Source organism: Bombus fervidus, chromosome 9, assembly GCF_041682495.2.
Source record: "Bombus fervidus isolate BK054 chromosome 9, iyBomFerv1, whole genome shotgun sequence".
Classification (NCBI taxonomy): Eukaryota; Metazoa; Arthropoda; class Insecta; order Hymenoptera; family Apidae; genus Bombus; species Bombus fervidus.
In genome coordinates, this window is record NC_091525.1 from 12,833,755 (window position 1) to 12,851,054 (window position 17,300).

The window sequence follows — 17,300 nt, forward strand, 5'->3', positions numbered from 1 at the left end:
ACTAACTCACTGGTTACGAACGATAACGAGCCTCGCGAGGTACCAGCCAGTACTCCGGGGAACAATTATAATCGGCAACGATCGACATGTTCGATGCGTTATCGAGCGTTTCGCTTAATTTAAACTCTTCGATTTTTCATCGCTCGCTTTAAAATACCGAGACAGACACGATGGAATATTACGAATCAAACGTTATCAGGATGATCTGTACTTATATCGAGGTTCTAATCCGACTCGTTGCGGTCCGAGTTACACACTCGAACATCTTGCAACGAGTTTATTTAAGAATTTGAAAAACAACGTAGAGCTTCGTCGATCCAAGTTTCTAAAATTTCCTAGCTGTTCTTCTATTTCCACGTATCCTAAGCGTGAATAAAATAAAGCTAGAAACGTAGGAACGAAAAGAAAAAGATAAGAAACAGGACTATAGGAATATAGAATTTTAAACTAAATTAAACTCGCTATAAGAAATCGTGCTATTTATGCGCTCGACGTTGTATACACGGAAAAAAATTACAAGGCAAGGGATTAATTTCGTTAGACCGCCCTCTACTCGACGAACAAACACCAAGTTCTGTTCAAACACGTTGGCAAATTATTATTTACTTTTGACGATTGTACGCAGCGCCGAATTAAATAGTCGCAGAGTGCAAGTTGCGTAACAAACGAGACTGTACGAATAATAAATAGAGAACGGAGGAGAAAACAGCGCGGAGAGCTGGCAATCCCCTAATACTAATGTGCCGTAACTGCGTTTCCGATGTTCTCCAGTTCCCGCGAACGCCACTTTAATATTCCGTCCGAGGCATTAAACGGCACGAGAGAAAACAAACGCGCGAGCGACTATGGCCACTTTGTTAGGCTAATATCGTCGCATTACACCGAGCCAACTTAATTGGCATAAATGATAACGCAGGTTTTCTCGGCCGAATCCACGGTCCCTGAGCGTATCGCGGCTGATTCCCAACCACGACGCTCGCTATTTATGCCGCCAGCTCTTACGATATTAATATTCAGAACGTTGTACACACGCGTCCCAGCAACTGGGTCATGGAGAACGAATCCGCGCGAACATTAGACAAAATCTCCAATTATCCTTTCTACGAGGTATTTTAAACAGCCGAATTCAAACTTCGTCGGCACGTGATATTTTTCGAAACGAGTAGGACAACTTTAATAAGATTATTTATACAAAATTTCCGAGCAAAGCACGCGCGATACGATTCTTTTCGCGACTCGTTATCTTTCTTCTTCGTGTTTTCGGTGTCCGCGTTTAGACGAGTAGATTCGGTGAAAGAAATTAAAATATGCGCGAAACACTTGTGTTTTACTCGTTGAATATCTTTCTCCACAATATTCGGTTATTTCAGCGAAAGAGTCAACGACTACACTGCGAACTCGCAAAGTACGATTGTACGACGTATACGTCTCTACCGAGATGCACGGAAAATATCAAATAACGCGAAACGTTTCGTTAATCCCGTACGCTCTTTCAATTTCGTTTGGAAATAATTTAGCAAATGCCAGCTGTTCCACTCATCTTCTTGCTCGTTTCGATCAGCACAGACGACACGGATTTATACAACGATTCGTAATCGTTGCAGAGTATTCGCCGACCAATCGAACCGGCACGGAGTGGCGCGTTTTCCATCCTGTCCGAAGACATAAACATTATCGATCCTAGGAATCGGTACACGGCAATGGAGGTCGTCGCGATACGGGGCGAACATTACGCTGCGCGTTCCAATTTCCAGCTTAATGGAGTACCTAAGATGCTCGGTCGTAATGGAACCGTTTCTCCGGTCGTTCTATTTCTTTTTTCTCCCTTCCTCCCCTCTCTTCCTCGTTTTTTTTTTTCTATCGTCGTAACACAGAGTACGCGTCGTCGTTGCCCATTAACCGTAATGGTGGTCGCGAATTACAGGCAGAAGAGCGGTGAATTAACGTTGCACGGTTCGGTGATTGCGTACAGGCTCGATAAACGCGCGAAATGATTGTCTGTCTGGTAGAATGGTGGAAAGAGCGCGGCCAAGCTTAATCAGCTGTAAATTACGCCGTGGCGCCGGCGACTGGTGACATCGTTGGCCGACAAACCGCGGTTCGCTGTGAAAAAGTGTCCGATCGAACGTCGAACCAGTTTTCTGAAAAATCATACGACCAGCATCGACGTCCGTCGCATTTACCACGGTTGGTTAAAACACACGTACGAACGAAAAATAGGTCGAGGTAGATCGCGTTAGCTGGCAGGGTGAGTTACGCGTTAACGGAGAATTTTATCGGCAATGGAACACGGTACCTTTGTTAATGAGCATAGGTGTATCGCGTAACCCAGGTAAGCTACCTTCGATACAGGCAGACTCGTGGTAGTCGAGTTATCTAGAGGCTGCGGATGTTTATATTTTTATGGGAAATTTAAACGTGCGAAATCACACAGAACACGCATGAAACGTAGAAAATATTCTAGATAAAGTAGCCGTTAAGTATGAATTTTTAAATTGTATTACCTTTAGAAGAAAAAAGGAGACAAGGTAATTAAACTAGGTTGGTTTCGACATTGGAATAAAATTATAATTAAATAGAAAAGCGTATGGCGATGTAACGTAACGAAATACGAGTCAGAAGTTACCGATCGAATTTCAAAAGTTCAAAATCAAAACCATCGCGAACATTGGTAATTCGAAACGCGTAAATTCCGATACGATTAATTACAAAGTAACGAGTCGTACATGCCTAGGAAAATTTGTTAAAAATTGCCCGATTCGCGCGAAAGAAAATCGTGCCAAGAAGACAGAAGACGGAAGAAAGATCTCGCCCACGAATATGTATTTTCTGCGCACATTTCGAGAAACCGGAGAAATTGTTGGAGCAGATGCTCGTTGAAACAGCTGACGAGGCATCTTCCAGGAAACAAGTTAGCCTGGATTACGCGAAGGTGGCAAGTAGAGAATGGGATGGAAGGGAGTGGAAAAATGGCGAGGAATAGCGACGGGTCTATGGGATTAGCGAGGAAAGTTTGATAATTATACGGTAAGCGGGTCAGGCTTTCCTGCACGGTAAGAGGAATCGCATGAACGGAGGACAGGGGACAGCGACTGTCGCGATGGTGAAAGCGACTTGTCACTAGCTGAGACGAAGATCCTACGAGGTAGGGACGCGAATGGGCGAGCGACAGTCACGACCAAAAAGGAAGTTGGAGAGAAAGGAGGACAGGAAGTCGGGAAGACATAATTAGCAAGTTTAACACGAGTCGCTGTCTCTCGAATCTCGTTACCGCCGCTGTCGCTTTTCGTTCGAACATCGTGGCGCGAGAGAATCGAGTCCACCTCGAGACGAAGTCACCGAGAGGAAAAAGAAGTTTCTTCCAGATGGCTGAAATTCGCGGAAGTAGCAGCTGGTCAGTAAAAGTAGAAGTTGCCGAGGATCTTGACGAGGCCGTAGCAAATAAATATCGACGAGGCTTCCACTTTCAGTCTCTTTTGCTAGATTAACAACGGCGATGTCGAGGTTTTGGCGAGTTAGGAATTTTCGTGACAGAGAAGCACGCGGATGCATAGGTAGAAAAGTTCCGCGCACGATGAATCGGTGGAGCAACCACGCAACAACGGTTTAAGTAAGATAGATGATGCAGCAGATAAGACCCGTATTACACGGACCACGTTTTTATATCAAATTTACCGGTTCAAGTATTAGAGATAATTTTTTAAAGGTATTAATTTTTCTCCGCGTGTATTAACGAGATACGCAGTGGCTCGTGAAAGTATTTGAACGCTTACACATCGGTTAAACATTAACCGGACTGACTGAGCGTGGTACGTCTTCGTAGTGTCGTTTATTCGGATGGGTGTTTAAATAGACTACTTGTCGTTTCTTCGATAGATAACGCGATGAACGAGAAAGCAGTGCCGGCTTCCGTTCGCACAACGCACGATTATTTAAATTTTTAACCGTTCAGGTCACAAAACCCATTGAAATTTTGCATGGGTCGCGTCTGACCGTTTGGGGATGAAAAATTATCAGGAATCCAAGCGTTCGCGCGGTATAAATCATTTTCTAGTGGACGTCGATGGACGTTTAAAACACATCGCATCCAAGATAAGTGTAACGTCAGCGAACGTCGAAGCTGTTCGAGAACCGATCGAGCATGATCGACGCATAACAAACGACGAAATTTGCTCGAAAGTTAACATTAGCTATAGAAGCGTGGTTTCCATCGTTCGGAAGCAGTTAAAATTCCGCAGAATCACGGCCACTTAAAGAGGCATTAGGAGCACAATGTTCCAACAGCAACGAAGAAGTAGAGCAATTTGTGCGCAATTAGCTTCTGACTCAGCCCTCTACTTACTACGAAACTGGTATAAAAAAATGACCAGTCCGCTGGCAAAAGTATATAGAGAGAAACGGAACATACATAGAAAAGTAGTTCGATCGTTCTTCTTAGAACATTCTACCGAAGTAAAAAGTTCCGATTTACATCTAATTGACCCTTGTAGAAATTTTTTATACAGAAAACAGCTCGAAACTCGATCAATACGATAAAACTTTCAAGCGAATCAAGCGAAAACGTGTACAGAAGTTACATCATATTTATCGCAAGCAAACACTTCGCAGAGATCGTCGAAATACTTGGACTAGTCGTTGTATTAGAATAGATCGTAATATATATGTCGGATCATCTTTGGAAAACGGGGCGTGTAATGAGTTTTGCTGCTAATTGTCCATAGTTGTCTTATACCAGACGATGTTTGTTTATGGCAATGTATTACGAAAGTTAACAAGTGATACCGATGATCGAGTGATCGAGATGTCTACGACGATGAATTTAGGTTCGATAACGAATACACGGTCAACGGGATGACGATTGCGATTAGGAACTCGATGTACGTGTTCACTGGGCTAGTCGAACTTATCGGATTGCCCCTCGGTCCAAGTGGAACTGCCCTCATATACTCCTCTCCGTATTCCTCGGGTCAATCGCTGTTTTTAAGGAGAGTTATTCAACTACTTTACACCTCCGTTAGGTACACGTCCCTCCCGTGACCGCGGCTACGTTCAGTGACCCATTACGTCACTTCGAGCCCAAGCTCACTGTCGTAAATCTCGGATAATCAAAATTGACTCAACTCATAAACGGCTATTTCTCAGTTTTATCGTTTAAGTACGATTATTGTTTATTATTATTGTTTAAGTATAATAAAAAGTCTGGACTAGAGTATCGGGGATCTTCCCAAATATTCCGAAAGAAAGGCTCTGGCGTCCCTTCATCTCCGACATATATATATAGCTATATATATAGCACGCGTTAGCGACACGTTGTTTTAAAGTTAAATGGCACATATTCCTCCCGGTCGAATACGACAATCGACCAAAACCCATTGCCAAGTGACCGATCGAACGATAATGATCGCATTCGCGGAAGAAAGCGGCCGGTTACCTTGGTGAAGGTGAGGGTGGCTATCGGTGGCAGACGAGGTAGATTCGGATAATAAAAGCTTCCCGCGGGATGTGCCGGATACCGTGACGTGATCCTGTAGGCGATTCCTTGGGGTTGTGTCGGCCAGTTGGCAGCCGTGAATGTGAATCCGTTATCGGTTCCACCGTCCAGCGGATCCAGCTGAAAAAAGAGAGACGAACATAGACGATGAGTCGGCCTTTCAATGGGCCTTCGCTGGATTTTAATGAGATGGCACAGAGGAGCCGTATGCTTCGGATCGGTCGGAATTCCCCGCTGTTGAAATGGAACGCGACCTATATATTTTTCTTCTCCGATCGTCGAGCCTTCGTCGTGCTCACGATCGTCTTATTTTTTTTCTCTCTCGAAACCTTTTGGCAGCCAAACTACCAGCCGCTTTAACGAGCGAAAGATCGCTAATACGGCGCACCGTATATCCGAATGGTAAAAAAGTTCTTTTCTATAGCTGGACTAGCTTTTGTTCGATAGACCGGTGCTTCGACGAGGATGAATGCAAAATCCAGCCGAGGCTTCGATCTAATTTTCCATATGTTGCGCGCGGCCTAATTCGAGCCGTCGTTATTAAAGCGCGTCCGATTGAAATTGTTGGCTGACCGTTGCGGAGAATGCAAGCCGATATATTTCTACCGTACACGTCGAAATCAATGATCCCTGTCGACGATAATTACCTCAACGGTTACTGTGTCGACCCAATTACCCTCGACGCACAGTTGGAAGGAATCGACCCCAACGAACCAGTCGGGGCTGGGGTTTATACGAGCCATGATGCTTATTAGAGTGTGATTTCCATCCAAAAATGCTCTCGCGATACTCGTCCCCTCTCCCTGTGGCACTGGAGGGCCCGTGAACGAGTGAAGACTGTTTGGCGAGTCTCCATCCGCGTCCATTCCATCCGTTCTTCCCGTTTCCACGTACAATCTTATTCCGCTAGAAAGCCTTTCTCCTAATCTGTACAGCGTATAGGTAGAGTCGTGCGTCCGACCTGTAACAGAAAACAGGAAAAATATATTTAAAGACATTATCGGATTCCAATCATCGCCTGTTTGCTCCAGCTTTGCTGCAACTGACTCACGACTGGGTTCTTTGATCAACGTGGAGTTAATTAACGAAGGAAATAACGGACAGTTAATTGACAGAGTACGGCAATTAAACGCGTCGTCCTTGATACGCGTACATCGACGGTTTTTTCTGTTCTCTTTTTATGAAACACATCGGTCAGTCTGTGGCGAGCGTGGAGGACCGGACTAAACGGTTATAGGGATCGTTAACAGCAACCCTTCCGACGAAATGGTGAAATTTACACGAGACAGCGAATTTATGGTCGATGAACGCGTCCGTCGACAAAGCTACTGATTCGCGTTTGGGTCTGACGTATTCAAAATTTCCGCCGCTGCCAGTTTCAAAGCCGATATACAAGCCGCGCGAAACGTTGGTATTTTTATTTCACGGAAGAAGGAAAAAAAATAGCAAAATCAAAAAGCGAATCGGGCAATCGAGATTTTCTGCATCCCATGCCGCCACGAGTTTCTCATTGATCGACGTCGATAAAAATTCCCCGGCGTGAATTCGTACTCGACACGTGGACGAAATAAGATAAGAACATATCGTAAAGCATAATAAAATATAAAAGCCGCGCTCGGCATGCCGGGCACGTAGCTTCTTTGCGGAACTCGTGCGCGAAAACAGGAAGGCGTTTCTCATCTCAGTTTGAGAGGCGTCGACTATAAGTTCTCGTTTTATCAAGAATTCGACAACACAGGTAGGAGCGGTAGGATTCTTAGAATACGGACGATGATTCCGAACAGCGTCCGTCCTTTTTTTCTTCTTTGCTCAGAAAGGCTTTAATATGTTCCAGAGCATTTGAATATCTTTCACAGATGAGAATGCCACTATTCGAATTGTTTCAGCGAATAACTTGCAACAACGATGCACAAACTCCTATCGAAGGTTTTTAATTTTTGCAGAGATTTTTGGATTACTCCTAACCGAACGAACATACAGGGTCCGATCGAACAGAATTTATAAAATTTCTAAATCCGAAAACTAAACGTTCCTTTCAAATTCTCGAAACTTGGTATCTCCGTTACAATAATTTTTGTAACACGAGATGTTTCGTTAAACTATGATTCTACGATGATTCTATTCGGTGATTTGCATTTTTCAAAGATCGCTAAAACACTTTCACGTCCACGAATTTAGAAAGCGTTCGTTGACCAATATTCGTCAAGACGTCATTCCGAACAAATGTTTCACGTAACGTAGCGGAAGTAAAGCGTAGAGGAATGTCGTTTGTTCGCGAGTAGAAAGCTGTTTGCACGTTTGCTGATACGTCACGGTGATAGATCAAGTTTCAAGACGATCATCGGCCCGAATCGCGCCACTTTGACGACCATCAACACATATTTTTAAGACGATATATTTCGTTGATCCTGTCGCGTGTAGCAAACTTTAAATCCTGTGTCGGAAGTACGGCTTTCGATGGTTAAGTAGGGACGGAAGGATTGAACTTGGAATGCTCCTAGTTGGAAGTTGAACGTGGAAGGATTAACGTCATCGTTCTATTCAACTTCCTCATTTCCAAGTACCGGAGCTTTAATTGAGATCGAGTTTGAGAACAACGAAACACCACGTTGTTCTGCCAATGGTATCGTTAAAGCTCATTCCCGGAAGAGGCAGCCTGCTGTTTAATGGAATATAATTTTTCGGCTCGAAGAACTTTCGATTACAAGCGTTCGTAATTCAATCCCTTGGTCTGGCAAACTTCGCGGCGTCGACGATTTCCAGTCGCAAAGAGGATTAACGAAATCTTGATGTAAGGAGCCCAGGAACAGAAATTTCAGAGAATCATTAGGCGCTTGGAGAAAGGGAGAACTTTCAACCGTGAGAGTTTGCTCGCTGGGATCGGTGTGTCAGCGAGTACGCGTGAGAAATAATTGTCAAATATCGTCGATAACTTTCGAACGACAAATATGTCAATTTGATCGCTATACATTTTATTTATATACTTTGTTTTACACCGTAAAAATATCAATTGAGAAATACCGCAGCAAGTCATAAACTGGTTGAATCTTTTTACAATTTTTTGCAAAAGTTGTACGATTTTCATTGAAACGAGAAATGAACAGACCGAAATACCACGACCGAATAAAAGTTTGCCGTATTATTTGTAGATAGATAATTTAATTTATAGACAGATAATTCGATCGTTAAAAAGGGTGGTCCGTTTCTCTCTGAATTATTCTACAAGGGAATACATTTGATGCAAAAGCAAAGTATCGTCGTGTACAACAGTCGCTCCAAAAAATTCTCGTGTACACAGGCGAATCACGTGCTCCAGTTTGAGAAACGCTGCCGCCAACCTATTAAAGCTCGTAGACACACGTATAATCGACGACATAAACGTTATTCAAATGGCCGGTGTGTACACCGTCGGGCATTGCGATTCAGGATCACAGACCGCCATTAAAATTCATGAGGACCGTCCGTGTAATTTCGTTTTTACGTGCCCGTACGCATTAATACGGCCCGGAATCGAACCGATTCTTCGATTCCAACCATTTTCGAGGTAGACGAACGATAGCTTTGCCGGCGTGGAAGGACGCCGCGACGATCACGCGGACGACGCCGGGAAAAAGTCGGCGTTTTCAGCATGCGTTTTCAATTTGTCAAGCTATCCGACAAAACGGCACTGTGGTTGCGGTTTCTACGTCTGGTTGGTTAAAGTTTGCTTTTCAAAGGGTACTCTGGCCCCTTCTATCGTCTGTCGCACACGCTGCCACCCTTAATCCTATCGAGTTGCAGAGTGACTTAATTAGTTGTAAAATTAGCGAAAACCACGGGAGGAATGGTCCGTACGCCGGAAGTTGTTCGCGGTTGTCACGCGGAAAACTATCGAAAGGGGAATTTGGATCTTAGTCGCGGGACCTTGGGGGCATTGCGTCAATTAGATCGAAGTTATTTAACTTTTGAATTTTCGATAATTGGAAACGCTTCCATTTTCCACGCGATAGCGTTGCAACGCTTTGTCTAGCACCGCGTGAGATTCGAGTTGAGAAATCAATCGATGCCACCGTTGGTACAGGCAAAAGATAAAAATAAGCGATCTGGAAGCAACCGACGAGAAACAACGAGAGTTTCTCGATGGTAAAGGAGCAAAGGAAAATAAGGATTAGTCGGAGGATCCTTGGACTTCGATCGGGATATCGGTGGATGCGAATACTTGCTCGAATATTCATCGATTCGGTTGTTTATCTCCGCGATCACGTATGCGCGATGAATAAATCGATGGCGAGGCTGGACCGCGAAGCAAGCTTTCGTCAGGAAAGCGAATCGTCAGAGGATGCACATTTTTTGTTTTAACTGCGAGATGTTCGTTAGTGACGTATCCCGTTTCCGTGCGTATCATTGAATTTTATAACGTTACTAGAAAAAACAGATACCACGTTTATTCCACGCTTCATAAATTTCAGATTATTTCCCGTTTCCCCGTTGCCGCGTCTCTTCATTGTTCGCGGTCCCGATGAAAACGATTACGCAGTTTGTTTTATTCCTTTCTGCTTTTTATGCTGCAGCCTGGAGAGTTTATTTTGCTGGGAAAAATAAAAAAAAAAAATATCGTTTATCCTGGGAAGCGAGCCAGTCGTGTCAACGTGTCGCTCGAATTGTTCCGTTCATTAGATTAATTAATAACGTCGTTTGGCCATTATTCCCCTCTACCGACTATTTTTCCGCTCTTGTATCTTCCGCCCCTCCCTACTTCTGCTCCGCCCCTCGGGCGAATATAATTTTCTCGTAAATGAACACAGATACTTTCTTTTTTTCCCCTATATTCCCGATAATAAACAACTTCCATTTTTTAATCGAAGCTTCGAAGCGAACAATCGTATTAACAAGCTAATTACCTCGGCAGTGGCTGTTTGCTTCTATCCACTGAATTCTATCTATCGTTATGAGTTTTCCGCCGGTCCAACAAGACTCTACACTCTGGCACGAACATTTTACCAGTTACTCGTTATTAGACCGTCGATTTTTATGCAAATTCACGCTTTTCAGAAAATAATTAAGAGCGTAGAACTTTGCTAGGAAATTGTTTCGTTTACCAAATGTTACAACAAGCGCTATATTTTGCACGCTTTATACGTTCTTTCGTATCACGTGCATTTTGAGAAATTCCGCGCCTCTAAATTTCCTATAAGCACGTCAAAATCCGATCTATTCGTTATCTATACAAATCTTCGCTCTCGCGATCAAACTTTCAGCTGCCGAAGTTTCCACTTGCTGGCGGAGGCGGCTGCCAGTCGAATACGCACATTATTCGGCAATTCCTACGGCTGGGAAAGGCTCGTGGCTCCCTAAAGAAGTAAGAAATTTGATTAAGCTCCCTACGGCGTTTGAATTCAAAGGAGCTACGACGTACGCTGGATTCGGGTTCAGCGCTGCGAGGCTTTTCGCTCTAAATCCATCAGACCAGGCGAGTCAACGTGCCAAGAACAAAGCTGCTTTCACCGTTGGCTCGCGGGAATTCCACTACCCTCGATCTGACCCGAACAATGCTAGTCGTTGACAATACCGAACCTTTTTAATTAGTAGCTGTGTCGGTGCACGCGCTCAGGCCCTTTCGTTTTCACCCAGCTCCCGATATCGAGAGCGTGAAACAACGGAGTCCGCTCTGACAAATCGTCCGTGGGACATTTTCCAGGCCAGAACCATTTGTCTTCGACCGAATCGGTCCCGCCATCGGCTCGTTCGACGATTATGCATTCCGGCTGCACACGACAAAGAAATTTATATCTCACGGCCGTGGAATTTCCCCGAGTCCCGATGTTGCACGCGAGCCATTATCATTCAATACGATCTTGCTGCATTTTACACCTTCAACGTGCTTTTTGTTTCATAACATATTCATCGATCCGGTGTTTCCATAGATCGATACTAAATTGATACGGTGTTTCGAACGAATGGAAAAGATTTAGGCGAATCTACGGTGGAAAATTACGGTTTATTACGGAGTCGTAAGAGATGGAAGAATAATTGTTCCTTGAGCAACGCTGTATATATAATCGACGACAATTAACAACCGATACTTGACAGAGTATCTGTCTATCGAGAAGTAATATTTTATTAAATCTTTTTTAAATTTTCCGTCAATTAGCGTATTTCCACAACATTCTAGGGCAAACTGGCACATTTTTGTCAACGTTTAATTTTTCCCTACTGTCTTTTGCTGTAAAAAAAGTTTGAGAAAGTTGCGCGATACTCACTGCAGCTTCTTCTACATTACTGTACAATAGATATTGCATTGCATTGTATTCGTTTCAGCCCGATGACCTACAAATTGGACTTGTTCTTGTCCTATATTCTAAGATCAATTTTTACACGAAACGTTTAATAGATTTCTTAGGAAAAATAAAAGTTCGCTTCGAAGAAAGGAACGCAGGCCATCTACGAGGGGTGAAATCTTCTTTATTTATACACATATCAGTCTTGCCATAATAGACTTCTTATGAAAAAGGATCCTTCCATTCCCTATAACTGCGCGATAAATCATTTTCAAATATGTGTCCGTACGAACCTTTTTCGTTCCATTTAACCTTCAGAATACGCTGCAATAATTTACCACTAACTTGTTAAAATCAGTCCACATAGATTCTTGTTCTCGTATCATTTCTAGATCTACGAGTTTCTGTCTAAACGATGGGGTACACCGACATATGGCATAAACAAGTTAAGACCAGCTCGATTTTTCGATCGAAGAGACACGGGTTTTCGGCGAAAGTGGGGGATAATAAACGATCGTGCGAATGGTCCAGACGAAGTTGCGGAGAACTGGGACGCGTCCGGCTGCCAGTCGACAAATTCTGTCGAGCTTTTACGAATAGCCGAGGAAAGTCACATCCGTTAGCCGGTTGGTCCGCCGACAAAGTCCCAGGGAGAACAAGTTCCCTCTTACTGGTGCCGTGATATCTCGTCCGCGCGAAGGGGAACTCTGCCTTATCCGGCCTCGACTACAACAAACTCTCGGTACAGCCGTCTTCCAGGAACTTAATGGACCTCCGTAGAACCTCTCGTTTCCGGCACAGATGCCAAACTATCGAGGATAATACCGACAAATCCGCACACACGTGTAGGCGCGTTCAATGGCGACCGGAATGTGTTCGATCGACCCTTAACGTGCGTTTACATCAAGCGAATAAATGCTCGTTCTTCCTCCACTCTAGTTAAACGAAAGCGTAAACGAGCGTTTGTTCGTCAGATGGGAAATCGAACATCCGAATGCTCTATAACTGCCACACACACATATCTATGTATATATATGTTTCTTTTGCAATTTTTGGGAACTTCTTCAATACTTTAGTCTAGACTTTTTATTATAGCTGTAATTAAATAACAAAACTTAGAACTAGTTGTTTATGATTTAATCCGATTATGTTTGCCCGAGATTTATGACAATGGGCTTGGGCTCCAAGTGACACATCCGGTCGATAAACGTAGCCACGGTCACGGGATGCACGTTTTTACCTAACAGACGTATGCAGTAGTTGTATAGCTCTGCTTAAAAATATAGTTGACCCGAGGGGTACAGAGAAGAGTATATAAGTACAGTTCCACTTGGACTGAGACCCGTAAGTTGAGCTCTGCTTGTACCGTGGACAAGTAAGTTCAGTTCGACTTAGACTTTGGAAGAAAACGCATTTGCTATCCCATCGAGCGTGTATTCGTTATTGAACCTAAGATCATTGTCATTAGCATCTCGAGTATCTAATCAAATTCTATAGTAATCATATTTGTACCATTAACTATCATCTATATTGTATAACAACAATGGCTAATCCAAACGAAGATTCGTTAAACGCCCCTAACCCCAACGATAACTCGACAGATATATATATTTTTTTCCTATTTCGCCAGGCGCAGTGATCACTTTTCCTTAGATCGCCGAAGAAAAAAAACGACGAAAGGAATATAGTAGATTTTTCGATGCAAGCGAGTTTACGAACAGATTGCTCGGTGGCGATTTACGTTGAACGAGCACGAGCAAACTGTTGTTGCTCGTTTGATCTAAACGGATCTTTAGACGATAGTTACTGAAATTTTCACGTGGATTCGCCGATACGAGGCTCGTTAATAATCGAAGACCGGCCCTGTATAAGTGGGTAATCGATACGATGAATGTTGCACGAGGATCGATCAGAAATTGAATCGTGTTTATGGAACACGCCCTCGAGTTTAATCAAACGTTGCGTTAAATAAATTGCGTGTCTGTCGCGAGGAGCTTCGTGGTTATGAATTGTTGAAGCTGTCAGACGGTCGATAATTGACTTCCAGTTACTCGTTTAATTGTTTATGGATAGCAGATGTTCTATATATAGCGCTAGCTTACTCCCACATTATCGATTGGTACATATATTAAAAATTTAATTGGTCTGATCCTTTTAGAACGTTAACTTCCTACGACAATTATATTTAACAGCTCGAATTCAAAAGCTATTCGCGATTTAATCGTAATTATAAATTGATAACGCGTAAGTAACGTATTTTGAACGCGTTACAAATAGGAAGAATGAAACGGGATAAAACGAGACTCGGTTTATAAGATCGTCGAGTGTCGACGGAATCTCAGGGAAGAGAAAACGAGCGACGAAAGACGCGTTGAAAGGGTCAGACGAAGAAACATCGTAGGCACTGAACCATAGCTGAGAATCTCTGTACTCGGTGATCCAACTTAATAGAACTTTCGTAACAAGTCGATGCTAACTTGCTGCAACCGCGAGTTGCCTATATAGCACGTGTCACCGCGTTTCCATGTGGAGAGTCTGGCCAGTGTCTTAGCTCTGCCGGTAGTCGCTCGAAACGCGAGTAACCGAGACGTGTTCCCGGAGAAGTGGATAACCCAATTTTCTCGGGCTGCTTTTGTTGCACAGGGAGTGCTGACGTCGTTTCGCGCGCACATCGGGCCAAAATCCCTGGTCGCTGACCTTTCCTTGTTTTGACGCTACGATTCAACGACGATTTCCCGCGAACCGTCCCACTGTGTAGACTGCTACCTTTCGCGAGATCAAAATTTTAGCCGATTGCTTTCGAAGGAATTCTACCATCGAGTTTCCCACCCCAATGCTTTCGTATTTCTCTATTCCAGAAAGATTAGTATAATCTAAGCGCTGTACTGGAAAACCGCAAAGCGATCGAGAATTTTCTATCATCTGAAATTTGAAACGTAGCGAAAGAAACGCTCTTTCGTTTACGTTTGTTGCCATATTTTACGCGAATCAATCGAAGATGCGCCGGAATATAGAACGCAGTATCTCGATACTGACACGATGTATTCAGAAATACGGGATATTTCAATTCTCTTTTGAAATTTGGAATTCACCGAAGGATAGGAATTTGGTAACGAGCGGATGGAACAACATCGTTTCCAGTGACACTTTCGAGCTTGAAAATTACACGGCGAAAGGATTAGGGGGCGTCGTCGAGGGAGGAAATGAAAATTCACTTGGCCAGATTCCACGGGAAACGAGTGATTATTGGACAAGTAACCGAACGGTACGTCACACAGAGAGTGGAGGACCGGTGGATTTCCTGGAGTCGAGGGGTCGCACGAGATATAATTGGATTACTAATGAATTTATCGGGAACGGCAATTAGTTTGCATCGAACCGGCCGATCGATATCGCCGTCCAAGGAAAAACAAACTCCAACACGTGCTGGCTACTGTACCGGTCCCAACTACTATGGTAATATACATAATGATCAAACGTCGCTTGCTCTATGCTATCGGCGATTGATATTAGGTACATTTTGCGTCAAAGAGGGTGCGGTTCAAGGTGTGTCTAGTTAGTCTGTATATTTAGTCGCGTTATGCAACATTTTACGTCGGTATAGTTTTTACCGTTAAACGAAAGGAGAACGTTTCAACGTTCCTTCGATCTTCTAAAAATATCTTTTATTCCGTCATACTCGTAAATGCACGAGTCGTATAATCGTCAGGTTGTAAATCCACGAGCGTATCGGTGAAATAATCGAAGCGGCAATATACGGGCTGGCGCAAAGCTGCCAGAGAGACGGGACAAACCGCTAGAAGATAGGCAAAGTGACGTTACAATGAAGTATTAACGCGCTCGTGCACGCGTTAACGTGGACCGCAAACATCAGCAAACAGCCTAGCAGAGGCAGAGGGAGAGGATTGTGTCCCCTGAACGTTCGAAGGCATCAACGAAACGCGACGTAATGCAGTTAACCGGCCGTCGGATTTATTGGGAACAATAACTAATTTGCCGTAAAGCCGCATAAATTATGAATGCCGCCGCTCTCCATTTCCCGATAACTCGGTTCGACCCTCGTCCCTTTCGATTCTCTCCCCTTCCGTCTGACCCGCGCTCTATTTCCCCTTTTTTCTCTCTCTCTGATATCTCTTGATGTATGGCGCACAGGGTTTTATTTACCAACATAGACGCGTAGTTTTTCCAATTCCATATAGGAGAAATATTTGATATTTATGACACACAGAAATTGTCTTTTGACAAGTTTCGATCGTAATTTGCAGATAGTACAGTATCGTTTTTTTAATATCAGGATGATTTGTGACGCGACATGCAGGTGTTAACTGTTAGTAATAGTACTAATATACATACATACGCACGTAGCGTCTACGATCTGTGAATAAATAACCGTACTTGGCAAAAACTGTCCGTCCGAGTTACAGGAACGTTAATGAATTAAGAATTATGCACCGGTCTCGTAATTTCTCGCGTCGAAGCTCGTTGGAAACGTTCGCATCGAAATTTATACAAGTATTTACAGTACTCGTGGAAGAGATTCGTCGATGTCGTCATCGACGGACGAAGCGAATACGCACGAGAAAGAAATTCGACTTAATCGTAAGCGATGAATTTTTTGTAGCGTAAGATTTACATTTACAGCGAGATAAGAGTTGCTCGTGATCCTAAGGAGCGCTGATAATCGTTCTGCTTCTAACCTACGAACAAAGGTGTACGACGCATCGGCTGAAACAATTACGTCGAATCTTCCTCTTCTACCTTATCGAGTCGTAATATTTCTCACCGTCGCGTCGCCTGCGATACGCTTAGCAAGAAGCAAACGAACCGAAGAGAGACAATGGTCGGCAATTTCGAGGATTCTTAATACGCGATACGCTCTCGAACGAACGTCCATTAGCCACGTAATACCGTGCTACGATGGCGAAAACTATTCAACGCGCTTGATAGCTCGTTGAAGCGTCTCGACTTGGCCTCTCGACGTTCGATGGATGACACAAAATTCGTGAACGAGGCCGGAGCAGGATCGTTTAGGACTACAGTCGGGGAAACGAGTGTTTCGAAGCCGTGCAAACAAACGGCGCTCTAACGAACTAGCGTGTTCGCGCCAAGTACCGTGTTCCGGCACAATGTACCATGAAACGCTTAAATGGCACGCATTAGCCGCGGTGACGCTTCCTGCCGGTCATTTCGCAGGATTTCGAAGCTGAAACGTAACCGGCCGGTAACGCCAGCGGATTGTTCGCCCGCGCTGGCCACTTTTGCCCTAATACTCCCGCAACCGCGTCCCTTCCCCTTCTTGTCACGATCCTGTTAGAGGGGAAAGCCAAACGTTCGCGGTCACCGGACGAGCATGTTCTTTTCGGGATTCGCCATGGCAAATTTGCCGCGTTCATTGTCCAAGGATTAGCTGGCGTGAAATTTCCAATCGACGTTCCTTCGTCCCGTCGTGCACGGGATCCTATTCGCAGCACTTTCGACGATCGTATTTTGAGAGCGTTTCATCCGTGGAAAACCGCGGAGAGATCCTTCCAACAGCCTGTGCCCGGTGAATC

General features: G+C 44.0%; 1 protein-coding gene across 1 annotated transcript in view; it reads right to left on the reverse strand.

Moving 5' to 3' along the window:
- The window catches only part of LOC139991015 (spondin-1), a 196,266-nt gene that overhangs the window by 37,909 nt on the left and 141,057 nt on the right, over positions 1–17,300 (reverse strand). Inside the window, exons 3-4 of the mRNA XM_072010770.1 lie at positions 6,139–6,452; positions 5,432–5,611 (exon numbers count right to left, since the gene is read on the reverse strand). Coding sequence (XP_071866871.1) covers positions 5,432–5,611; positions 6,139–6,452 — 494 coding nt within the window. The remainder of the gene's footprint in view (positions 1–5,431; positions 5,612–6,138; positions 6,453–17,300) is intronic.